At 50.6% G+C, this 26,434-nt stretch overlaps 2 protein-coding genes across 4 annotated transcripts in view; one reads left to right on the forward strand and one right to left on the reverse strand.

Moving 5' to 3' along the window:
* RNF214 (ring finger protein 214) overlaps positions 1-8,683 on the forward strand; it is a 58,111-nt gene extending 49,428 nt beyond the window's left edge. For all 3 annotated transcript variants that reach the window (XM_030837653.2, XM_060304098.1, XM_030837693.2), the window contains one exon: positions 597-8,683. In XM_030837653.2, the coding sequence (XP_030693513.1) occupies positions 597-662 (66 nt within the window). In that variant the 3' untranslated portion in view covers positions 663-8,683. The remainder of the gene's footprint in view (positions 1-596) is intronic.
* On the reverse strand, positions 1,207-26,434 carry BACE1 (beta-secretase 1). The gene is made up of 9 exons (XM_030837707.3): positions 25,650-26,434; positions 11,448-11,536; positions 9,727-9,943; positions 9,090-9,227; positions 8,251-8,385; positions 7,166-7,267; positions 6,656-6,805; positions 6,221-6,392; positions 1,207-5,355 (listed from the first exon to the last, which is right to left on the reverse strand). Exons 1-9 carry the CDS (start codon positions 25,899-25,901, stop codon positions 5,114-5,116), a joined length of 1,497 nt encoding a protein of 498 aa, XP_030693567.1. The 5' UTR covers positions 25,902-26,434; the 3' UTR covers positions 1,207-5,113.

Raw genomic sequence — 26,434 nt, forward strand, 5'->3', positions numbered from 1 at the left:
AGACTTTGCTTAGATGAGAGGAATGGAATAGGGAACCTGAATATGAGATTAGTAACTCCATTAATAAAATAGTTGGAAGGCTGACCTATTAGAGATTAGCTTCACAAACTGACAAGTTATTCCTGTCTTTTATGATGGTACCAGACAGAGTTAAATCTCTTAGCACCAGGGATGATTTTTTTTTTTTTTTTACTATTTTGTTTTGTTCATTTTGTTTTTCTAAGAGGTAGAAACTGAATTTATATCTAAATTCTTGGTAAGGGAAAATCCTGAATAAGATTTGAGGGCAATGGGATGGAAGCTCATCTCAGGCTAAATAGATGGCAAGAAGGAGCAAGTCTGTAGACAGTCAGCAGGAAGCAGCTTCTCACTGTCATTAGCTGATTGTTAATGTTCCCTGTAAAACAAGATCAGGTTCACCTGCTCTGAAGACTCTTCTGGCGGTAAAAGCCAGTGAAGCAGCCCTTCCAGTCCCCCAGTGAGCTTTTCTGACTCAGTAAACATCCCTTAGACCTGTTGAACCTTAACAGCGCTCTCTCCCCTCCTTCCCTCCGTCTTTCCTGATGAACCTGAGGTATGTCTGTCTTTCTTTCCAGTGTATCAAATTCTGGGCCCAGACCAACACAAATGACACTTGTCCCTTTTGTCCAACTCTTAAATGACGGACCTGACTGGGGAGGAAGAAGAGGAGAAACTGATGTGAACAGGAAGCGCGGGTTCAAGATTTCTAAAACTCTATATTTATACAGTGACATATACTCATGCCATGTACATTTTTATTATATAGGTAATGTGTGTATAGAAAGTCTGTATCCAGATGTTCGTAAATGAAAGTATGTATATTATGCAGAAATGGTCTGTCCCCCTCACCTTTCAGTTCCTCTGGGGGAAGCAGATTGTAGGTAAGATGGTATTTAATTTGGCCTTGAAATTATGATATTCCTGCCTAGGGCTGTTTTCAGATGCAATATAAAAACCATCTAGGAAACTGCTCTTGCTCTAAGGCCACCCTGCTCTGATTTGGCTCAGCCTCTAGTTCATTTTCTTAAGGCTCATGTACGCCGATTTGAACCCTGGTGCTCACCTGCTGTCCAGCCAGATGCCTTGCTTATTGAAAGCCTCCGGAAGCCTCAGTGCTATTCTAGCCCCCCTACTCCAAATGGAGAAAATGAGACTGATTGAGGAAAAAATATATAACCCTGATAGTTTGATTTTTCGTTGAACATTTTACTGTGTTAACACTCATTATTTGTACATAGACATTAGGTTTACAGAATAGTCTGTTTACATCAGCAAAATTCACAGTCCAAGAATAACAACATAACCAGGTCCCGTTTCCCCCATGCCTCCACAAACTTCTGTCCACCCTACTTCCTGGATAGCCATCTCTTTAGAAACTAGCATAGCCCACAGGTCTTTCCTGGGCCAAGCCATCCCTTTCCACCACTGACTTGGCTTCTGATCAAGCTTTCACAGACCAACCTTCAGACCAACCTTGTGAAGTCCTCACCACTTCCCCTTCACTTCTGGTCTTCTAGTCTAGCTATCTCCCCTCCCCTTGAAGGTTAAGGCAGTTGGTTCACAACCAAGTTGTTTGGTGACCTTGGGTGAGTTCCAGGCAGGCACTGGGGTGAGGAGATGTCTGTGCAAAATTCCTTTCCGGATGATCTTGGGATATGGGTTTGAATTTTTGAAGCAAGAAAGCTATGGGGGACATGCTTCCTGTCCTGGGACAAATGGAGACCAAAGTGCTATGAAGAAGGGAGGTTAGATTTCAGGTTTATAAGTCATTTGTTCTGTGGGTAGCTGTCTGGAGCGAGGTCATTTTTCCACCTCTGCTTATTGAGCACTTCCAGTTTCTAGGTTTATACCGAGGAAAGCTGCGTTTCTATTACAGCTTTGAATCCTTTCCTGTCGCTTTATCTTTACTCCTAATGGAAATGGCTTCAGCTCCCTTCTCTTTTGGAATTAAACAAGTAAAAATTAAGCAGTAATAAAAAAAAATTAGCTCCAGGAAAGGATATTATTATATTACCAACAGGTGAATTTTTCCCATTCTGGGACCTGGAAATGCTTACTCGCACTAGTAGTACATATGAGGGTAGCAAAGATTTTTCCTTTCAGAGCCAAATAATTCTCTCCTCTCTCTTTATGTTACTCTTCCTTGTCTTTCATCCTTGCCTAGCAGCTCATGAACATACTCTTTCTCTTCTCTGGTCTTACTTTTCCCGGTTTATTGACTGGCAACAGTGTAAGGAAATGGATTTCCTGGGATCTCCTTGGCATCTTTTAGGGTGATGGAAATGGCCTGAGTACTCCCCACTGTAGAGGTCAGATGAGCCACTTTCTTTGGTTAATGAAATATTAATGACTCTAGTTTGGTAGCCATCATGAACAGGGAATGTGGCAAAATGGAAGACCAGTTCTTTTGTTCTTTTCATTTGGTGGGGGGGGGGGATTCATTTTTTATCTTGTAATCTTAAGATTTTATCTCCCCTTAACTTTGCAGCAGCCTTTGGGCCACTTGCAGTATTTTTCAGTATCCAATGAAAATATAGAAATTAGAAGTGGGTCTAAAAAATATCCTGTTTCTTTTCTACAAATCTTTGACACCAAAGGAGAAAAGAGAAAACAGGAGGGGATGGGGGGCTTAACTGCTTCCTAGTGAAAGCCCCTGGAAACCAGCTGCAGCAGGAAGACAGTGTGGTGGAGGGTGTGCGTGGGGGCCGGGACTCATCGTCGCTCTTTGCTCCTTCTTGTTCAGGATCAATCCGAAAGCAACAGTTAAGTTTTGGCCACCCTCGTTCTCCCTTTTCCCTCTCTCCACTGGCCTGCACTGGTACAAGCTGTGCAGACCCCTGGGGAAGGCCCCTGATGCAGGGAGTGGAGATGGGACAGTCATTTTTCTGGCATAGAATTTAAAAATAGAAATATAGAATACATATTTTTACAAGGAAGAAGCTGTTGTCTAGATTTTTTTTTTACACTTCAGAGTTCACGGTTTCAGGGTAGAAAGGAAGAAACTGTTAAAAGAAAAATAAGTATAAGTTTTCTCTTTCAACGAAAAAAATAGGACAATGAGACTTACTAAGGAAGGGGTTGAGTTTTATACCCTGGAAAGAGCTGGGGAAAAACCGGTTTTCCCCAACGTGGGTCGAAATTATAAAGTGGAATGTGGCATTTTCATTTCACGGTAGCGGTTCTGGAAGTTTATTTACACAGTAAGTTCCAAGCTGGAAGTGGACAGTCTCCAGTCTTCCTGTCAGTCTCTGTGGTTATGGGGTGTTCCCCGTCAGCCAAAGCAGCACCAGGTGCAGTGGGAATGAAGAGGACTCAGATAAAAAACTGCGACTCAGTATTCTTGTTTTATTGGTTTATGGCTTGTGGGCAGCTGGCCGAGGCCAGGATCTCCAGAGGCCCTCTTTGTATTTCCCTCTCCCTCATCAGGTAATTCTACGCTGTGAGGGTCCCATACTTGGAAGCAGTGTGTTGACCAGAGAGGAATAGGATCCAGTGGAATAGTAAGAAAATTCAGCTCTTCCCATTAACACTGGTATCATAGTCGACTGGCTTAGAACTGATAGGGAGGAAATGAACTTGGTCCCCACTGTCTAGCCCAAGAACCAGCCTGGGTACCCAAGTACTATTAGGAGCGGGGAATAAAGAGCAGGATAGGGGCAAAGGATGGCCTCCATCAGGGGCTCTTGTGGTGAAGGGAATTAGGAAGCCCGGAGGCTGTCATCCTTTTTCCACGCAGCCTTGATACTGAATGCGATGCTGGTGGAGCCAGAAAGCCTGTGTTCCTGACATTCTTGGTATAATACTAGTGCCACTGTGGGATGCCTTAGCCGAATAAATGAGGGAGACCTTAGAGACAGGGAGAAGGCAACGAAACTGCTCTGTATTATGTCAAGATCTTACTACCACTTACAGCTGAACAGGAGGAACTCCAGGCAGGGGGTATAGGGCATCAACTCTATCCCTGTTGAATGAATCTTCAAGAGTCTGCTTTCAAGGATTAGATAGGAGAGGTTTCCTATCTATTCTTAGCACCTCAGCTACAAAGCTCTGGAGAAATAGGACTGGGGGAGGGGGTGAACAGGTAGCCAGGAAGACAAAGTGCAGCCCTGTTATATTTGCTCTATTCCAGCTGCTTTCCCATAGGGCACCTGGGGCTTCCAGGGTTGGGGATGTTTCAGTGCTACCAGTCACGTGTACGGTAGAAGGTTCAGGTAGGGACAAGGAATTAATAAGGTAGAAATTCATTTGTTAGACGGAACGTTTTAGTGGGCACTTTTCCTTTAAGAGAGTTAAAAAGAGCTTTTTGGCTAGAGAAGCCCTCCTTCCCATCGCACTTTTGGTCAGGCTGCAACCACAGAAAAGAAGACATTGGGAAGCAACACCCATCTTAGAAGGTGGGATTCTTATCTTGGAGATGCCGTCTAAAACTGGGACTGGCGAGCGGTCATGTTCTGGCCTTGCCTCGCTTTGATCCCAGCTTCCCTGTCTTTGCACTCCCTCTCCTTCTCCTCGTCCAGCCACCCCCATTTGTACAAATTATTTGTACAAATTATTTTTAAATTATTTTTTAATTCAAGAGGCAGTCTTTGCACCAATGTTATAGGCTTGTCTATACAGTCCCTATCTCTAAAGCAAACAGCAAACGGTGCGTCCATTCCCACTGACTGTGGCCAGCAGGGAAACAAGATTGGCCCTTTCTCTGCTAGGGTACTGCAGAGACACACACTGGGGTCACCTTACTTCTGGAACTAAGAAAAGAAGAATACTTTGGGTTGGAGAATCTAAAGGGATGGTGGACAAAGGCTCAGGGCTGAAGTTTCAAGCAGCAGAATTTCCCAACTCAAGTTTGAGGTGACCAAGGGTATTCCCGCCATCAGAGCACTTCTTTCTTCCCTCTCCTGGTTCCTACAGGTGCAGTCCCTGCAACCCACCTTGCCAGCTTTTCCTTTTCTGTCAAGGCAGAGGCATTTGTGGGTGGGTGAGGGTCTTGAGGTGCTCTGGCCACAGGTGCCATCTGTGTCTCCTCCTTGTGACCAGAGCGAACCACCAGATGTGGTCCAGGGGGATCTCTCTCTTCTGCCCGTGGGACTCCTCACTTCAGCAGGGAGATGTCATCAGCAAAGTCATCGTGCTGATGGCGCAGGCAGCGGAGGCAGCGCCACTGACACACCATGAGGCAGAGGGGCAGCATGAAGAGGGCGCAGATGGCAGCCATGACATAGGCTATGGTCATGAGGGTCGATTCATCTGTCTGTGGGATGTTGTAGCCACAGTCTTCCATGTCCAGGGTGACAAAAGGACCTTCTACCGCTGCTGTCCTGAACTCATCGTGCACTGGAGAAAGGGCAGATGTGAGTCACAGAGCAGTTTGGATCACACACCCAAAAGAACTTCCCGGGACAGGCCTTGAAACCGGCCCTGAGGAGGCCGTAGAGTCTCCCTCCTGGGAGATGTTTAGGAGCAGGACAGAAAGCCGTTGCTACGTGGAGGCATGGCTCTCCTCCAGGCCACTGGGGACAACAACCCTTTCCTGTCTACCTGTCCAATAGGACAGGGCCCTAAAAGTCAGTCATTCTAAGCTGACCAAAAAGCCAGCCCTACATATACCTAGTAAACTCACCTGCTCCTGCTGAAATTCAGTTGCAAGACCCTGCCAGTAGCATTCAACCTCGGCATACGGCAGCTGACAGGGTCACGATAGGCCAGCCTGCCACCCTTGGATCTAGAGCTTCCCAAGGTGCCGAGGCAGCTCTTGCTGTTCTGGGTCTCCAACAGAGGTTGCCAGTCCAGGCAGGGGTCAGCATGCCAGGCGATACAAAAAAACCACAAGCACCGGGGCTTCCCTGGTGGCGCAGCGGTTGAGAGTCCGCCTGCCGATGCAGGGGACGTGGGTTCGTGCCCCGGTCCGGGAAGATCCCACATGCCGCGGAGCGGCTGGGCCCGTGAGCCATGGCCGCTGAGCCTGCACGTCCGGAGCGTGTGCTCCGCAACGGGAGAGGCCACAGCAGTGAGAGGCCCGCGAACCACAAAAAAAAAAAAAAAAGCACAAGCACTGACACTAGCTTTTACACAATACGTGGACTCTGGCTTGAGGCAACTGTTACTCCCTCCCAGACTGACAGGGGCCCGGGTACCCTCACCACTGGACAGGGAGAACGGGGATAGACTGACCCCACAGCCTCGTCCCTGGTGCTCTCACCATGGCAAGCACTGACAGCAAAGCCAATTCGTTTCCGGGCCCGATCAAAGACAACGTAGAAGCCCTCCATGATAACGGCTCCCATGACAGTGCCCGTGGATGACTGTGAGATGGCAAACTTGTAACAGTCGTCTTGGGATGTGGCCACATCTTCCACTGGCCGCAGGTATTGCTAAGGATAAGCAAGCAAAGAGTGAGAGTATGTCTTCCTCCACCCTTCACCCCATCTCTGCCTTCTTGGTATCGATGCCCTTAGGCTGCCCTTCCCTTTGCCAGCCCTGAGCTCCGAGAGGCTGGTTTTTCCCAGAGCCCTTTACCGCTGGATCCTCATCTATTTTGTCTTCCAAGTTCTAGGAAGCCATGCCTGCTCACTCTTTCTCAATATATCCTTTGTTCTCGTCCTGGGATCCCACCTGATTCAGGCCAGGGACATACCTGTGGAAGGATGGTGATTCGGAAGGACTGATTGGTGACCTCACCCATTAGGTAGAGTGAGATGACCGGGAAAATGTTCCACGGGGTGGTGCCTGCTTGCCAGCACACCAGCTGCTCCCCGAGCCAGAAACCGTCTGGGAACTTCTCCGTCTGTGTTGATGGGAAAAGGATAAAGATGAGGAAATGGCCTCTTTCACCATCTCGCCTCTCCCATTTTCAGATAACACTTACTGGGCCCTTTACTTGCTTTTCCATGAAATATCCAAACTGGGGAAAGGTCAGCCGAAACCCAAGGCTTAGAGGAAGAGAGCAAGAGAGTAAGGCCAAAACTTTGGGCTGGGGGACTGTGTGCTGAGCAAGCTGAGGCCCATAGCAGAGAACCGTTGTTTAAGAGACCTAAGTAGAGGGATCTAAGGGTAGACATCTTGGCTCTTGTGGAGGAACGTGCCTCTCACAGACTTCCTGTGACACTCTGTCATCTCTTGTACCCCTGTCCTGAGTCCCACTGACCGAGGAGGCTGCCTTGATGGATTTGACAGCAGCTTCAAACACTTTCTTGGGCAGACGAAGGTTGGTGGTGCCACTGTCAACGATGCTCTTGTCATAGTTGTACTAAGAGGGAGAAGAGAGGGTTAGAACATCAAAAGCCTTCTTGATGCCAGGCTTTGGCCAGAATTGGAGGGGTGAGGCTGACTGCTTGGGGTCCTTCCTGGGTTGGCATCCTGGCTTTGCCACTTCTTAGGTGGATCTCCTTGGGCAAGTTACTTAACATCTGTGCCTCAGTTTCCTCATCTGTAAAATGAGGATAATAATAGTACCTACCTCAAAGAGTTATTAAATAAAGAGCATTAAATTAATTAATATATTTGAAGTGTTTAGGATTGTGCCCTGCACATAGGAAGCAGTCAGTACATGTTAACTCTTATTATCTTGGGTGGGTAGACATTCTCTAAATCTTGAAAATAAAAATACCTTGTATAATGCTTTTAACTTTTCATAATACGTTTGTATCTGTTCTAAGTTAACATACATGAAGAATCTAGGTAAGGAACACCCAAATAGTTTAACTGCCATTATTGGGTCTTGCTGTGTGTCAAGCACTGGGATAAACACTTTATTCACTTTCTCTATTTTCACCACCGTCTTTGGAAAAGCTGTTTTTACTTCTGTTTTGCAGGTGAGGAAACTGAGACACAAAATAGTAACTTGCCTGAGGACACATAGCTAGAGCAGAGCTAGAAACCCAGGTCTTTCTTACTCCGAAGCCAGACTCTTCTACTACGTCATGTTACACTGCCTCGCGGACGACTTGCCCAAGGTCATAAAGCAAGGCAGTGACCGGAGTCCAGATATGCTTTTTTCCGTACCAGACCTTATGCCATGCAGCCTCTGGGGAAGTGCTAAGCCAGTCCCTAGCCCCAAACCTCAGGTCCCGCCATGTGACCATTAAGCTCCTTGCTGTTCTAGGCTCAGCCCCCAACCCTCCTGCAGGCCCTGCACCTCAACCTCATCCTCCCAGCCTCATAACTCGGGGGCTGGCCTCACGCGATGTTGCCTCCCCCTTGCCTCTCCCTGCCTCCCCCAGGTTTTATTACCTCCTTGCAGTCCATTTTCAGATCCTGTCCATTGATCTCCACCCGCACAATGATCACCTCGTAATACCATTCCCGCCGGATGGGTGTGTACCAGAGGCTGCCCATGTACAGCGAGTGGTCGATACCCCCGATGATCTAGGGAGCAGAAGAGCCAGTACCCGTGTGCCAACACAGAAGGACAACAAGTCACCCAGAGGGCAAGCATAGGATCAGTCATTTCTGGGGTGGCAAGGCGCTCTGCACCTCACCTTTCTCATCTTCCTGCTTCTAATCAAACCACGCCGTAAAGCGACCGATACTTCCTTAAATGTGTTAAAGGATGTGTTCAGGGGAAAAGGCTTTCCAGGATTTTTAATTGTTTCAGAATCACACAGCCCTTGATGTAAAGTTATTTAAACCTAAGCTGGCATAATAAATGTTGAGTGAATGATAATTTGCTTCTGTTGTAAGTTTTATTTTCTCTGCTTGTTGGAGATAGAGTTCACCAGTTGTCCTAAATGAATTAATAAATAGACTTTTACACTCCTTACATCTCCGCCTTCTCATCAGCAGACTGAACAGTCTTGACTTGAGAGGCCTTATTTTCATTTCCTTTGAAATTTTCCTAATCATCTGTCATCCTTTCCAAGTTTACCACAGGAGCCTCAAGTCCCTTCTGGAATAATGCAAGGAAGAAAAGGCTAGAAAAAGAAAAATGGAGGTGGGGAACATGAAGAGGTTTCTCTCGATTCTCAGCGGTGGAGCCCGAGGCTGTGGTGTGGCCTCAGAGGGCAGGGAGGCAGCAGGTGCTCCCGTCTCTGCCCAGTGCCCGGGCCTCCCCTCTCCTAGGGCCTACTCACCATGCTCCCTCCAACTGAGGCCAGCACCTCCGACTGGTTGAGGGGGAAGCCAGCACCACAGAGCTGCAGGGAGAAGAGATTGGGCACGTGGGTCTGCTTTACCAACGAGTCAAAGAATGGCTCCAGGGAGTCGTCAGGCTGTGACAGAGAGAGACAAGGAGTGAATCCTCGCACAGAGGGCCCTAATGGAAAGAGGAATGGGAGGGCAAAAGCAAAACTTGGGGGATGTTCCTTGGGAACGACCATCCTGAGGTACTGAGATTTGGTGGAGAGAGGGACAGCAAGACACGCTGGCAATGCAAACAGGAAAGATCTGTAGGATCGTTGATCCCCATCTGCTTAACCTGTTTCAGAGTTACGGGGGCCTCTCTTATTCTTAAAGATCTTAGTGTCAATAGAAAAGATAGCCTGTTCCTCTACCTGTCACCATAGTTCTGCCCTCTGTAGGGATGAAATTCAGACTGCTACCCTATCCACCTGTAAAGTAATTCTTTAAACTGATTTGTTTCCCTCCCTTATTCAGTTCCCTCCCCTTCTCTCCCGTAACTCCGTCCCTGTGTAGCATGTTGGTCCCTGTGTAGCATGCAGTGTGCAACGTTCAGGCAGAGTGTCTAGGGCTAGCCCTTGTTCCTCTCACCCTGGCGATCTCAGCGTAGGCCAGCCCCAGGATGCCCTCCCAGTTGGAGCCATTGATGAAGAACTTGTCTGATTCAGTGATGGCAGCGATGTTGGCACGAACGGTGACGTTGGGGCCGTGGGGGATGCTCACCAGGTCGGTGCCCAGCTCCCCCTCCCACTTGCCCTGGGTGTAGGGCACATACACGCCCTTCCGGAGGTCGCGGTATGTACTGGACCTGTGCAAAGCAGGCAGAGATCTGTTGGGTGCGTAACCACAGCTGGTACATGGAGCCAGCATCTAACCTACTCCCAGACGCCGAATCTCATCTCGGTCGTCTACATAAGACAGGATGCTGTCAGGCTGCTCGAGAGAACATCCGTAGCTCCTTCACCGGGAACAGAATAAGTGACCTTGCAGACAGACGTGGGGAGCTGTCTCTGGCGCTCGCTCTCCTGTGTCCATAGCTCGTATTCCTAGATCTGGAGCTCAGGCCCTGGAAGAACAAGTCTAGCTTTGTGTATTGTGACTGCTGCTGCTGAAGGGACAGCTAGCGGGCATCTCCCACTCCCCGCCCCCTGACCTTATCACGCTCTTCAAGAAAAGGAGCCATTGACTCTTGCTGCCTTGGGACCCAGTGGTACCATCTGAGTGGTAGAGAAAGTACCAAGCGGGTGAGCATGGAACTTCTTCAGCAAATTCTTCCAAGGAAGGAGTTTGCACGGGCACCTCAGCAGGGCGAGCAGGCAAGACGCACCACTCGGATGGAGCATGCTTATCACCACGTGTCACCCCCACCTGTGTGGAATCACGCCTCTGACCAGGGCTGGTGTGTATGATGGGGGCAGTGATGGGACACGGGCAAGCAGCTGGAATGAATTCCCTTTCATGGACCCTGGCCATGCCCCCTTCCCTGACTGCTTTCTTTAGATAGGGAAGTTAAAGGGCAAGGGACCTAAGAAGGCGCCTTTGGCATTTGCCTAGAAGTCCAAGAATGGGGTGTCAGTCTAGACTCACATGTTTTCACACACACATACACCTCAGACATTAGATGGCCTCTCGCCACTTCCTGCTTTTCTGTTAAAGGGGCTCCCAGATCATCTCTCACTGCCTCTGTTACCTTAAAAACCCACTTCCACCCTCCCTCCCACCTGTTAGCTAAGTCCAGCTGCTGGAACTCCCGGGAGGCAGGGAAGCATTTAGCTTTCAGTCCCTGATATCAGGCCAGGCAGTGGAGCCGTGGAAGGCTCTTCCTTCCCTTCCTTGAACCGTGCAAAGCCACCAAGAGTAGCCCCCAGGCGAGGACACAGCGAAGGGAGCTGTCACTGCAGCCTGCTCAGCCTAGACTTAGGTGGTGGCGTCAGAAAACCAGAGCCACTGAGGGGTGTGGGTTGGAGTCCCTGGGCCTCCCAGTTCAGGCAGAGAGAAGGAGACCTCGAGACTGCACTGGGAGCTTTGGGGCTGCTCTCCTTCCTGCTTTCCCTCCCCCAGGAAGCTGCCCTATCTCGGAGCTGACGCACTTCCTGGCTGCCCCTCAATTTACCCTTCCCATAGTTTACCTCCTCAACCCTCCAGCCCCTGCACTCTTCTCTTCTGGTCACTGTTGCCTTCTTTTCCCTCCCTCCTGCCCAGCAGGAAGAAAGGCTCTGTGGAGCTGGTCCTTCTCCCTGCAGCCCTCCCCCGACCCTCCTTTGCCCTGGATCCTTGGGAAGAGCCTTCCCCCTTCCTTTCCCCGCACTCACAGCTGCCTCTGGTAGTAGCGGTGCAGGAAAGGGTGGGGGGCGGCCCCAACTGCGAAGTTACTGCTGCCTGTGTCCACCAGGATGTTGAGCTGTCAGAGAAAAGGGAGAGAAAGATGCTAGGACAGGAGGCCTGGACTCACTCCCTTCATTGTCCGGTACCCTCCCCATCCCCCGGCTATGTGGTCTTCCTTTGGAGTGTCCAGGGTGAAGCTTCCAGATGCAGGACTGGACAGGCTGGCCCTGCTAGTACCATGAGCACAGTCAGAACATGGGGTCCTGTGACGCCCTCAGCATGGCCTCAGAAACCTTGTGTCTGCTTTTGTCTTCTCTGCAGAATTGGAACATTTTCTGTGTCATCAGAGCCATATAACTGGTGTGAGTGTGTGTGTGTGTGTGTGTGTGTGTGTTTCCATTCCTATTTCTATCTACCTGCAGATGCCCTTCCTCACTCTGTACTGGCCCAGTCTGTCTGCAGAGCTTGCCCCTTCCCCTCCTCTCTGGTTCTCCTGGGAAGCACATCACCGGCAGGCAGCCTGGCTCATCCCCCTCCAGCTCAGAGACGAGCTATTCTAGGAGCTGGCACTGACCAGGGGCGCTGTGGGGACCACAATGGCATGTTGAGGCCCACGTGTTTCTGACCCTGGCTGCCAGAATGTGGCTCCCCATGAAGGGCCCCCTTCTGTCTCAGAGGTGACACAGACCTATGAGTCCCACTGTCAGAAATAGTGGGACTATAGCCAGGAGCCCTGTATGAGGTCCTGGTGAAAAGCCATCTCCTCGGGGCCCTGGTTTTGGCTCATTGAAGATGGACAGGTGTTGTCTTGCTGTTCCTTCTGTGCAGCTCCTTCTACGTCTCTTCTACTTTGTCCTCCTTCCTCCTGAGATGGCCTGACCCCTCCTCAGCCAGTCAGCCGTTTTTTTGATGCCTCCTATATCCTCACAGGCAAAAAGGAAAGGCCCCTGTCCTCAAAAACACAGCAATCTATAAAGTGAATCCTCTTTCTTTTTTTAATGAATTTATTTTTTAAATTTATTTTTGGCTGTGTTGGGTCTTTGTTGCTGTGTGTGGGCTGTCTCTAGCTGCGGCGAGTGGGGGCTACTCTTCATTGCGGTGTGCAGGCTTCTTACTGCGGTGTTTTTTTTTATTGCGGAGCACGGGCTCTAGGTGCAGGAGCTTCAGTAGCTGTGGCTCACGGGCTATTAAGAGTGCAGGCTCAGCAGTTGTGGCGCACGGGCTTAGTTGCTCCGCGGCATGTGAGATCTTCCCGGACCAGGGCTCGAACCCGTGTCCCCTGCATTGGCAGGCGGATTCTTAACCACTGCACCACCAGGGAAGTCCAAGTGAATCCTCTCCTGCCCACTTGTGTGTCCTTCACCTCAGCTTCTCCTCTGACCTCAGGGCCCTCCATTTCTGCATCACCTCTCCTCAGTGCAGTGAAGTCAGCTGAACTTGGCCTTGCTGCAGGCTCCGACCTTGTCACATAGGGCAGGTCACTGTGTTTCGTCCCCTCTGCCGGATCCTCCGGCTCCTTCCTGCTCTCGGTGGTGGTAGGTCTGCTGACCGCACCTCCCCCAGCGGCCGCTCAGGCTTCCTGGCTTCCCCATGGCCACTGTCCCCTAGCTCTCTGACCCTGCCTCCTCCCTCCTTCCCAGCCCCCACTCCTGGCCTGCCTCCCATTTCCCTCCCGCCCCTACCTCTCCCTGGTGTCCCTCTCCCCGGTCTCTAAGCAGCCACTGGCCCCAGATGCTGTGCTTTCAGAGAATCAATAGTGCTAGAGGCACAGCAGTTCAGATTTCAATCAGCCAGGTTAATGATTAAAAAGGCTTCTTCACCCACCCACTCCCCAGAACCCGCTCTCCCACCTGCCAGGACTCTGGTCTCCGCGCCACGGCTGGCCTCAGGCTTACAGGCGCCCCTGCTATCACTGGACCCCAAAGAAAGAGGGTCTCCTCCACAGCGCTGGCGCCGGTGGTGGTAGGGGGGACCGCCTGGAGTGTGTGTACCTGGCCGGCTCTAGGAGAATCCAACCACCTTTGACACTGGAATGGAGCTGTATCTGGGGGCTCGGCTCGGCTGATCCAGGCCCCCTCCTCCCCACTCCTCTCTGTCCTGTACGGGAGGAGCCCTCTCTGCAGGCCACTCGCCCCCCCCAGCCCGGGGGCCCATCATCCCTGGTGTCCTTCCAGTTCCAGCCTTTCTCCTCACCTGAGGAAGTTCTCCCCACTCCGCCCCCAAGGGGGTCAAGCCTGGGGAGGAATGACCCCTCCCCTCCCATTGCTCTCTCTTTAAACCCCCAGCCCCAATACCAGGAATTCAAGCCACCACTGCTCTCTCTGCTGCCCCCTCTCCACCCTCCACGCACACAGAAAAGGGAAACCAAAATAAACAGTTGCCTCTTCCTCCTGAGCAAATGTCCTTCTGTCTGTTTGCCCTTTGCACTGTGATCCTGCTTCCGAGAGAAGTGATTTTGATCCTGTCCTTCCAACATTTCTATCATGAGCCCCCTGGGCAGCCTGAAGGAGGAGGGTTTGCGTGCGTCCAACCTTAGCAGACACCCTCCCCTCTAATTTCACCCAGCAGGGGGCCGTCAGATGACCCCTCCCCCCATCTCCCACAAGATCATTCCCACGTCGTCCATCCTGCCTTTCTACAATCCCTCCTCCTGCCTAAGGAGGATCCACCCCTCATGCCACACCCCCCACCCCCAAATCTGGATTCTTCCTGTTGGCATTTACAAATGCTTGTCTCTTCATTTAAAAAAAAAAAAAAATCTTTAATCTCACATCCGCCTCCAGCTACCCTCTCTCTCCTCTCCCTTCACAACCAAAGTTCTCGGCCAAGCTGTCTTCATTTCTTCACCTCCTACTCATTCCTCAACCCATTCTCAAACTGAGTTTCGCCTCTATCCCTCCCTCCACTATAAAACAGCCCTTACTACAGTTACCAATGATTTTGTGTCACCAAATACAAAAGACGGTTTTCAAATCAATCCTCATCTTGCTTGACCTCTCTGGAGCATTCAACGCTGCCGACCCCTCCCTCCTTGAAACACTCTTCCCTGTCACCCTATCCCGTGCTTTCCTCCTACCTCTCTGATAGGATCTTCTGTCTACTTTGCAGGCTCACTTCTCAAGGCCTGGGTATTGGTCCTCTTCCCCTCCTGCTCTACTCTGTCCTTAGGCCATCTCATCCATGGCAGCGGCTACAATTACCACCTATGTCCTTATACCTCCTGAGCTTTCAGCTCTAGCCCCTTCCTCCCCTTCGAACTGCCTCAAAGACACCTCGAATTCAGGATGTCCATGGCTGACCTTACCTGGTCCTGCCCATCTGTTTTTTCTTCACAGTTTCCTACATTAGTCACCATCCATCTGTTCCATAAGTCAGCAACTTCAGAGACATCCAAACACCTTCCTCTTCTTCACATCTCCATCCAAGGCATCAACGAGTCCTGTCCAATTAACCTTCTTGAAAGTCTCCGAATGTATTCATTTCTTGCCACCTCCTTTGCCACTCCTGGCCAAGCTATCATCATCTCATCCTGGAATACCACAATAGCTTTTCAACTGATCTTGGTACATCCACTGTTGACCTCTCCAACCTGTTTCTGCACTGTGGCTAGAATGATCTTTTCAAAGCGCAGATGTGACCAAGTTACCCTCCCGTGTCAATGGCTTTCCTTTGCTATTATAATAAAGACTTAAAGCTTTAACATTTCCTATAGGGCCCTTCATGGTCCAGCCCTGCCTACATAGCCAGCCTAGCTTGTCCCATACTCCCCCAAGCCCTCTGCCCACCAGCCACACTGGGCTCATTTCAGGTCCTCCAATCAGCCATGGTCCCTCCCGCAAATGCTGTTGGTCATTCACTCTGCCTGGATTATCCTCCTTTCCACTTGCAGTTTTGTCTACTCATCTCCTATCATCCTTCAGTCTGAGCTCAAAAGGGACTTCCTAGGGACCTCCCTGGTGGCGCAGTGGTTAAGAATCCACCTGGTAACGCAGGGGACACGGATTCGATCCCTGGTCCGAGAAGATCCCACATGACGTGGAGCAACTAAGCCTGTGCACCACAACTGCTGAATCTGCGCTCTAGAGCTCACGAGCCACAACTACTGAGCCCGCGTGCCATAACTACTGAAGCCTGCACACCTAGAGCCCATGCTCCACAGCAAGAGAAGCCACTGCAATGAGAAGCCCGCGCACCGCAACGAAGAGTAGCCCCCGCTCGCTGCAACCAGAGAAAGCCCGTGTGCAGCAAGAGAAGCTGCGTGCATCAATGAAGACCCAACGCAGCCAAAAAAAAAAAAGGGACTTCCTAAGGGAGAAAGACCAGGTCATATTCTCTGATTAAAATGCTTCTGTAGGACTTGCCACTATAATGTCATACTGAATCTCATCTCCCCTTGTATCTAATTTTTAAAAAAATCCCCGTTGTCTCCCTACTGGGTATCACAGTGGCTGGCAATAAGTATTTCTTGAATTAATGAATGCTTAAAGGAAAAAGGAGAAAGAGCTAATCTACCCTATTTTCGGGGTGAGGGAGGGATCTCTCAGTGGCCCCCAAACTATGGGTGTTTTTAGGTTATAGGTGTGGCTCTAGCTCAGACCTGCCTTCCTCTCGCCAGCCCCCCTGGTTTGATACAGGCAGCCCGGAGTCCTGGAGCCATCTTACTTCTTCCCTATCCCTTGGGGCCAGGCCAACTCAGAAGTCCCTGTAGAGCTTGCCTTTAGATGCCCAGAGGACCGCAGCATGGAGTCAGGGCTAGGTCAGTGCCAATCACTTAACAAACAAATATGCCCCTGGGGGCCTCTGAGGGATTGCAGCTTCATGGGAAGTGCTAACAAGCCCCACAGGGAAAGGCACACTTGCCCATTCCATCCTGCAGGCAAGGCTCCCCTGGAGGAGTCTGCAGCAATAGATCTTGGGCAATGAGACAGATGTGGAGCTGCTGAGTCCAGGGTAAGCTCTTTGTTCACAAATCCCACCTGTCTTGGCCCCAGCTCTCACTAGCAGATGGGAGTTACTTAGATTCTTCTGGGTGAAAAGAGCCTTCAGGAGTCATCTGTCCATTGGCCTGGAGATATGGGAGCTTGTTCCAGTTCCGAAAGATCTCTAGTTATTAAGATCCACAACCTTTCTTGGCAGCCTGCGCTAGGGTCTTACCACTTTCACACACCTCTGGGAAAGGGCTTTTTTTTTTTTTTTTCCTGCCGTGCGTCACCATGTGGCATGTGGGATCTTAGTTCCTCGACCAGGGATCGAACCTGTGCCCCTACATTGGAAGCTCGGAGCCTTAACTGCTGGACCGCTGGGGAGTCCCTGGGAGGGGGCTTTAATTCCTCCTGCTAAAGGAAAGTCTGTTATCTTCTGTGTGGGCCTCAGAGTTTACGGGGGAAGAGCCCTTATATTCTCGTAGTATAAGCCTTTCAGCTGAAGCTGAGATGTAGGAGCCTTTCTTCCATTTCACAGAGGAGGAGACTGAGACCAAGGGTAAATAAGAACGTAACCCCTCTTACGCAGAAGCCACAAGCTAGGACAAGAGCCCCTCGGCTCTGACCAAGCCCCAAGTCTTCTCTTTCATCTCCTTGGCCTTCCTGTCTCTCTCATTGGGAAAGGAAAGACATGGTAGATCGTTACACTAATGAATCCGACGCCCTGTATCCATGCCCTGGTGCGATCCCCTCTGCCATGGACGCTGGGCTTGGCCATGTGACTTGCTCTGACCAACGGGACATCAGCAAAGGAGGAAAGCAGAGGCTTGTTAAGTGCTCTGTGCACTGGGGAGACTGGCCTCTTGGAATGCGGCCCTGAGCTTGTACGTGAGGAGGCTCAGTCTTGCCTCCTTGAGGATGAAAGACCTCACAGAGAAAGAGGTCCAGCAGGCCCGGCGTAGTCCGGCCCTCAGCTGACCCACCAGCTGAATGCAGCCACACGAGGAGCCCAGGTAAGATCTGTAGAACCACAGCCAGCCCACAGAATCCTGAGAGGCAACGGCTCTCGTTTTAGTTTGTTACACTGCATCAGATAACTGCTACAAAACTACCTGAATTAAATCCTGAGATCCTTGACTTTGGGGCCCCTACCCACCCATCGGTCAACTCCAAATACCATCTCTTATCACTTTTCCCCTCTCTCACCATCAAGTTTCTCAGTAGCACAATGATCTGTCACCTCTGCATACGCCGTTTCCTTTTCTTGAAATGTTCTCTCCCCGTTCCATCTAACTTCTGTTCAATTTTCAAGTCGTGGTTTAAACATTCTTTCTCCCAAAGGTCCTGCCCTGATGCCCCCCGCCCAGATTAGGTTCCTCCTCTCGTAGGTCCTCAAGAACAACTGTGCTTCTTTGCCTACCCTTTCATCCAACTTGAAACCATTTATCCAATGTCTGTCTGTCCTACACACTATGAGTTCCACAGGGTAGGGAGCACATTTCTGTGCTTATTATCTAATTCTTACCTAGCTCTCAGTAGGTGCTCTGTAGCAATTGTTTTTAACTGTAATTGCCTCATTTGCTGCAGGTCTCTGTGACTCTAGAGTCTTGCCATTAGTTCTCAGCCCCAGGGTCCTTGCAGGGGTGATTTTCCATCCGGTACTGTGTATGGTGATGATGGCAATGGATGCCCACTGTACCCACGAAACTGAGTAGCCACCCAGGTTCTTAGAGCAGTCGGAGTGATGTCAGGACTCGCTGCTCCCGGAGTCCTCTGAGTTAGCTTCATCTGCTTCCCTAAGTGGACACTCCCAGACCTGAGCTTGCCCGAGGCTGAGAGATGGGGGCAAGGAAGGACATGAGGAACCTCAAGTCAGCAGCTGGTCCTGGCTGAGAGCCAGCGCAGCACACAGCTCCTGCCTCGAACTGAGTCCGGCAACTGGGTCCCATCCAGGCTCCTCCCACCTTGACCAAATCAGCTGACCCAATGGAAATGGACTCCTTTCTCAGACATATCCTCTGCTTCCACTTCGCTCTCCAGGCTGAAGCTGGCAATCAATACCTGGGAGCAAGCAGGCTCCCTGGTGCCACTCACCCCATCTTGGGCTGTTTTTTAAAAGGAATCCCAAGGTGGCTGGGTCATCCCAAACCTTATCTAGGGCAGCCTTCCCCCTTTAGACAGGATGCTCCATTTCCCCCGGGCTCAAACCCAGCTCAACTAATATCTATCAGTGCTTCCTATTCAAATGAGATGATGATGCGAATGGTCAAAAAGCTTACCTGTCTGTTCTTAAAGAAAAGATCTAAGACAATGGTTTTCAAACTTATTTTTCAAGCAGCAGAACCCTTTTGCAATCTCATTCAGGATCCCAGTGTACCAAAGAGAAAAAGCAGAGATGCTCTGCTTTAGGGAGAGCTTCTATTTCTTTGTCTCCATCCCCTCCCTGTGGTGGCTCTCGAGGCGTCTCGTTAGCACCTTCAGCCTCCACGGAACCCATCTGGGAAATCCTGCTTGGAGGGTAGCACAGCCACTGCTACCTGCTTTTCATTGTCAGACAGTTCCTGTTGTCTAACCTTGTCCCGTCCACAGGTTACAGGGGCTGTAATAGTCTCTGAGTCTGTCCTCAGGTGAGAATGAAGCTGATCTCTGGCCTAAGCCCACTTTCCTCCATGGCACCCGGTTGTGCTCAGCACATAGGTCTGTTTGCTTGAGCCATTGGGAGATGCCAGGGTTCATGCCTTGTGCTATTGGGTGAAAACTCCACAGGCGCTGGAGTCGAACAATTGGTGGGGTTCACCAAGCCTGAGAGGCCAACCAAGGAGACATCCAGCCTGTACATAGTGGGGTTACAGTGGCCAGGAGACAGGGTAGCCACTGGGCCCATCCTGCCAGGGGAAGCTCAGGGCAGCTCTAGGACCAGGAAAATGGTGTTTCCTTTCCAGAACTCCCCACTGCCCAGGCCCCCCAAGCGAGATGGCTCCCAGCAGACAGAGAAGTTAGTTGGCAGGTAGGAGGGCTTCCCTGAGAGATGTTTCTCTTCCTGGATTTTCAACCAAAATTTCTGCTTAGCTCTTTACTGGAGATACCCAAGAAGGGCCCTTGACCATCTACCTTAGTGAGGGGGCACGGTCTTTCTCAATGCCTCTCTCACTCCCAGCTGAATTCTTTCTTTCCAGACCTGGGGAGGAAGAGCAAGAGATAGGTGTGAAAGGACAGCCTAAGAGTCCCAGCAGAGGCCTACGTGCAACTGAAGCCCAACCCCAGTCTCTAGGTTGCCTCCCAGTGCCTGAGGCCAAAACTGTCTTGACGGGGTCTGGGCTTCAGGGTCATCTAACTTGGAGGGTGATTCTTTGAGTTCAAAGGTTTTCGACCTTTTAAGTACCAGAACTCAATCAATCAATCAATCAAACAAACCTGGAATTCCACTGTATAAATACAACAAAAGCTGACCTATTCTGGGAGATTTGGGGGCAGGTGGGACAGGGGAGGGCTTGGTGAGGGGAAAGGTAGAAGGTACAGTCTTGCCTCTTACCTTTCTCTTAACCTCTCTCTCACCCTTGAGGTCCCTTTACAGAACCCCACAGATCTCAGTTTGAAAACCATTCTAGGGAGGGGGTCAGGAAAACCACTTGGCATCTTCATGGGTTTTGAGATCCTGAATCCTCACAGTTTTCTACTTCTCTGATCATTTTCTTTTGCTCCCTTGATCCCTCGTCTACATCCGATATTCTTTCCCTAATCGTTTTCCTCTTCTCTCTCCATTCTCTCAAACAAGTTCATCTGCTAACTTGGCTTCCACAAGCACCTCTCTACAGGTGACCCCTGAGTCTACCTGTCCAGTCCCAACTTGTCTCTTGGCTTCCAGTTCCCCATTCTCAGCTGGTTGCTGGATACATCCACAAGAATTGTCCACTGGCATCTCGAACTCAACCAACATGTCCCAGACTATGGAATGCTGGAAAGAAGCAAGTATTTGGACTTGGAATCCAAAGACCAGGATTTGAACCCTAGCTCTCTTCTTCCCTAGCTGTGTAATTTTGGGCAAACCACTTAATCCCTCTGAGACTCAGTTTCCTCCTGCCCAAAACAGACATGCTAATACCTTGCCCTTTTTAATTAAAGCAGAGTAATAAACATGGAAGTTTGGTAAACTATATTGTGCTTTAAAAGCTTGCTCCTTTTGCTGTGTGTCCTGTTGCAAACACAGTCAGAGAAGTTCAAAGGAGGGAGACTTCTTCTCTTCTCTCTCACCCATCAGGGACAGGGAACACCTGGTTGACCTGACAGGTGAATGCTGGCTCTCTGAAGACTTCTCCTCTTTTATATCTTCTTTCAGGCCCGTGTGTCCTAATTGAAATCCTTGTCTCGGACTCTAGAACATCCAAGTTATCCTGCACCCTGGAGCAGTTTTCCTAAAACCAGAATTCACTAGACCATTTCTCTGCTGCCCCCAGAATGAAACCCAACGCCCACTCAGCCTCACAGCATCCCTATCACAGCTTCCAGCTTCTTAGCATAGTTCACGTCTCTCTTTACGAAGTTTTTTCTCCCCACTCTCCAAATAGCAAAGCTTTCTCATCTTTCTAGGCCATATTCAAATGCTACCTTTTCTAGCAAGCCTTTCCTAACAGTCTGTCAGAAGTAGCTGCTTCTTTCTTTATACTTCCAAGACTCACTGTTCTTCTATTTGTACCAAATGTACTTGGTCTTGTGTGATATTTAGGCGTTTACATGTCTGTGTCTCACACCAAATTGTGAGCACTCCAAGGGCTGAGACTATGACGTATGCTTCTCTTTTGTAAGTAGGTGCTCAATAAATATTTGTTAAACTGAAAATTGACCATCACCAGATTTCAATCCTAACAAATAAATTATTGGCCTGTGTTTGGATGGCGATGCTTGTACTGTTATAATGAGATGATATCCTTTCATTTAAGCAAAGAGAATGAAAATGCTTTCTCCAAGATCTCCACTTCTGTACTTACAGCAGCCCATCAACAGTTCTATTGAAAGGTCTTACTCTTTATTTATTCATTTGCTCAACACTTTTTAGGTGCCTGTTCTGAGCCTGGCGCTGTCATAGATACTAGCCAAAGAGAAATAAAACACTACAAAAATTCATTAATTAAAAAAGACATTGTCCTCAAGAGCTTGGTGTTTTATGAGGGAAACAAACACAGAAACAGTGACACGTGCTCCTAAGTGTAGTAAGGAAGACGTGAGTTGGTGTCAGGAGAATGGAAGCGGGATCTCTGATAAACTCTCTCTTCTTCTCAAATAGGTGGTATGGAAGAGTAGGGAGGTCAAGGGTGAGACACGGTCTTAGCTTACTGACCTGCCAATTACTTAATCTTTCAGTCCCCATTTCTTCTGCTAGAAGCTGCAAATAGTAAGACCTTTTTATATACTGCAGGAATTACTGTAAAGAACAAAATAGTCTATGTAGAATATATTTTAAACTTTTATAGGACTTCCCTGGTGGCGCAGTGGTTACAAATCCACCTGCCAATGCAGGGGACGTGGGTTCGAGCCCTGGTCCGGGAAGATCCCACATGCCGTGGAGCAACTAAGCCCGTGCACCACAACTGCTGAGCCTGCGCTCTAGAGCCCGCAAGCCATAACTACTGAAGCCTGGGCACCTAGAGCCCATGCTCTGCAACAAGAGAAGCCACCACAATGAGAAGCCCGCGCACCACAAAGAAGAGTAGCCCCTGCTCGCCGCAACTAGAGAAAAGCCCGCGTGCAGCAGCAAAGACCCAACTCAGCCAAAAATAAGTAAATTAATTTTAAAAAGCTTTTATAAACTGTAACCATAAATACAAGGATATATTTGTACACCCATAGTCCTAAACCATCCCCTCCTGCCAACTTTCTCACAAATGGTCTTGTCATGTTCCAATTCATCCCAGATCGGAATCTTGAAATCACCTTTGACACCTTCCTCCTCACCCTTCACACCAATGTCACCGAGCCTTGCATCCCAGTCTTCCCTCCTTTTTCCACCTGATCACAGCCTCACTCTGTCCTTGTCATAGCGCTCCACACTTGGACCTTTGTGACAGAGCCTCCTGCTGCCTGCATCTCTCAGTTCCATTCTTTCTAAAATTCAGATGCCTCTTCCTAAAAGATTGCTTTTTTGTCATTCCCCTGCACAAATAAATTCAATTTCCCCCTTATTTCTGCAGAGACCAAAGTCCAAACCTTATGGCTTGACATTTAAGGCTTTTGGCCACTTGGTTCTCTCTTATTTACCCAAACCTGTAACATTAGCTGGCCTGGGTTTCTCACTGTCTCCTGAATGAACATGCATAAGCCCAAACACACATAACGCATTCTCTTCATTCACTGTGTCCTCGCTTGGTCTCAGGGGATAGGGTGGGAAGGAGTGGACACACAAATGAAGTTGCGATCCCAGTTCGGGAGGACTTTTCTGTGCTGGGAATGGTCTCGACCCTCCTATCCATCCTTCAAGACCATGCTCATAGCACATCTTCACGAGGCCTTGCCTGATTTTACCTCCTTCAGAGCACTTATAGGGACTTCCCTGGTGGTCCAGTGGTTAGGAGTCCGCACTTCTGCTGCAGGGGGTTCCGGTTCGATGCCTGTTTGGGGAACTAAAATGCTGCATGCCGTGCAGCCAAAAAAATAAATAAATAAAAATAAACTGAAGAAAAGAACCCCTCCCTTAAAAGAATATAGATGGAAAAAATTTTAAAAAAAAGAACACCCGTAGCACTCACTCATGGTACTGCTATAAATCAATGCTTTTCAAACTTGAGACACAGCCCCTGAGGTTCTCACCTAGTAGGTGTGGGGAGGGGCCAGAGAATTTACATTTCTAACTGGCTCTGATGACAAGGGTCTGGGGTCCTCACTTTGAGTACAACTGCTGCAGATTACTTTGTACAAGCACTTATACCTTCACTTCCACACTAAGCTCTTGAGGTAGAAAATGTATTTTCTGTCTCTTTGTGGATCAGTCCCCCAAAACCAGCAATGAATTGCCTGGCATATAGAAAGTGCTCCCCAAGTTTCACTGTTGCTCGTTTACAGTACTGTGCCTTTCACATTCTCATTTGGTGCTTATAACAACCCCACTGGGTCGGGAGAAAGGGCATCCTTCTCGCAGACTGCGGGGGGCAGAATCAAGTCACCACAGAGCACAGACTGGCTGGCGTTGGCTCAGGTATGGAGCCGTAAGCCAACTCATAGGGTGGCTCTAACTGGGGTCTCCCTGCCACTGGCTTCCTGGACTGGTGCTGAACTTGAAGCCCACTTTTCCCTTCTCCTAGGAAGGAGCGGGAAGGAACTGACATTTATTGGGCAATTACTCTCTGCCAGTTTCTGGGCTGGGGGATGTACATATTATCTCAGGGGTCCAGGGAAGTACAGTAATGGGATCCCCCATTTACATGTTTTACGTGTAAAACATGGAGGCTCAGAACAACCAGGTTTTTATGCTTCCTTGCAGAGCACAGAAGAGGCAGGAGTGGCCAGACAAGTAGGAGAAAGTGACTTCACATTTACTGGAGGACAAGTGTGTGTCCAGGTGCATTGTTCTAGGTGCTTTCACCTGCCTAGTCTCCTTAATCCTCACAATCACCTTCCAAAGGAGATCTCATTTCACCCATTTTTAAAGACACGGCAACAGCCTCAGAGAGGTTATATAATTTTCCCAAGGACACACAGCTGGGAAAAGGGAAAGCTGTGGGTTGTGGAGCTGGAATTCCTGGTCTCTCTGACCCCAAAGCCCTTGTTGGTCCCAGAGCCCCGTTCTGTGTCCATGTCACAGGGTCTCTGCACAATTTGCATGGTGCATCAGTAGCAGAAACGGGACGAGGAACCAGGTCCACACAGCCTCCTTCTCCCTGACAACAGCTGGCATCCTGTTGGCTCAGGCTGCTAGAGGCCTGGATTCAGGCTCTGTCCTTACACTGATTCAAGACTGTTTACAGCACATAGGCAAGAGGAGGGGTAAGTGGGGAAGACCAGAGCCTTGGATCAGCTGAGAGGTGGGAGGTAGGCCTGGGTGGCATGGACCTCGGAAGGCTTGCTTCCATCAGGTAATTGGGAAACGGAGGCTTGTTTTCCCGCTAGATCTGGTGTGAGAGCTGTTTAGAAGTCCAGGAAGTGTGGTGGTTCCCTCTGCCCATAGACACCATAGACACACTCCCACCTTCACAGACCCTCCCAAGGACAAGCCTCCCAGACACAGATCAGGGGGAGGGGGGTGGCTCAGAGATGTGCGGGCTCAGATTCAAGGTGACACTCACCAGCACACACAGAGCCATCCTGCCACCCGTGCCCGGGCTCAACCACAGAGGAGGCAAATGCTCACAGAGGGCAGCCACGGCACCCCGCGGAGGGCTGCTCATGGCACACTCCTACCCTGTCGGAGGTACAGAGGGTGAAACCTCCAACCAGCCACCTTGAGTGTACCTTGGAGGATTGTCAGGAAGGATGGGGGGAGCTGGCAGGCAGTGTTTTCTCCGTCGCTGCCATCCCCCACCCCTGAGCACCTATCAGCTCGTGGAGGGAGTCTCATGCTTAGAAGGGGGCTCTGGCTCCTTTGCTCTATGCAGTGTGTGAGCTGTCCTTTCCCCAGACTCAGTTCAGTTCCCTCTGGCCAGTACTTGGGAGGCATCAGGTAGGGGAGGGACTGGAGTGCAGGATGCAAAGCTGGGGAGGAAGTAGGGGCAGGGGAAGGCAAGAGTCAGCCCGGGGCTTCTGGAGGTCACAAGGAACTCGGAAACCTTGCTTCGCTGTCCTGTGGCAGCTCAGACACGGGGAGAAAAGGGCCGGTCCAACTCCTGCCAGGATTCCTTGGTCCTCAAGATGCTGGGAACCAATGGTCAGAACCCCAGATGCCAAGATTGGGTGACCAAGATCCAGAGCAGTGGGGCTGGGAGACTCAAGCTCGGTCTGGGCTGACACCTGTTCACAGCACCCCTGTGGTTTGGACTCTTCTCCAGGTCAGGCTCCCCCCACTGACAAGTTTCTCTTGCCCCAAATCCTTCCTGAGCCATGTGTGTGTGTAAGACAGAGAGAGAGGGGAGGGCAGACAGAAGCCTGTGAGGGGAAGGGAAGTGAGAAGGGGGGCTTTGGGGCTGACTGCTGCCAGTATGATCCCAGAGGACAGGTTTGGGTGAGGGTCCCTCCAGCCCGCACCGTGCAGCCCATTTTAACAGGAGCCAGCATGCTGCACCCCCAGCCTGTCTCCCCTCGGCTCGTGCAGGAGGGAGGGTAGGGCTGGCCCGACAAGCTTACCGTCTGTGGGGGGCTGCCCACGGTCATCTCCACGTAGTAGCCCTGACCGGACTTGCCCCTCAGGTTGTCCACCATCTCCACAAAGCTTCCCCTCCGGCTGGGCTCCTCGTCGGTCTCCCGGGGCAGCCGCAGCCCCAGGGGGGCGCCCCCCAGCCCGCTTCGCAGGGGCAGCCGGATGCCAGGCTGGGAGCCGTGGGCAGGCAGCACCCCAGAGCCCATCCACAGCAGGAGCCAGGGCAGCACTTGGGCCATGGTGGGCCCTGGCCTTGGGGCGCTCTGGGCTCACTCCAGCCTGCGACCGTCCCTGTGGCCTGACCCCAACTCTGGGCGCTGGAGGTGGCTTCTCAGGAGAGTGAACGGTGAGACATCAGGGCTCCAGCGCCTGCAGGCCCCTCGGCCAGCCCTGGCTCCAGGCTGTGGGGAGCGGGCAGGAGAGATCCACAGAGAGACAGGAGGGGAGAAGACGGATCCGGAGCCTGGCTACATCTGGCCAGCGGTCCAACCTCAACAGAGGTCCGGGAGAGGCCGGCTCGGGCCCCCCGGGGGGCTGGGCGGGGCGGGCATGGCAGGTCGGAGGCTGCTTTCCTGGTCCTCCTGGCGGGGCGGCAGCAGGGGAAGGGTCAGGGGCTCCGGGCTCCTACAGCTGCGTTTGCAGCTCAGGCCACCATAATCCCGCTCCCAGCTCCCAGGCAGCCTGGGGAGACGGAAAGACTTGTGGCAGCGGCTGTCAAAGCCAAAGGGTTTTCGCTTTTCCCTGGGATCGCTGGGAAGTGTAGTCTTCCCGT

This window comes from Globicephala melas, chromosome 8, assembly GCF_963455315.2.
Source record: "Globicephala melas chromosome 8, mGloMel1.2, whole genome shotgun sequence".
Lineage (NCBI taxonomy): Eukaryota > Metazoa > Chordata > Mammalia > Artiodactyla > Delphinidae > Globicephala > Globicephala melas.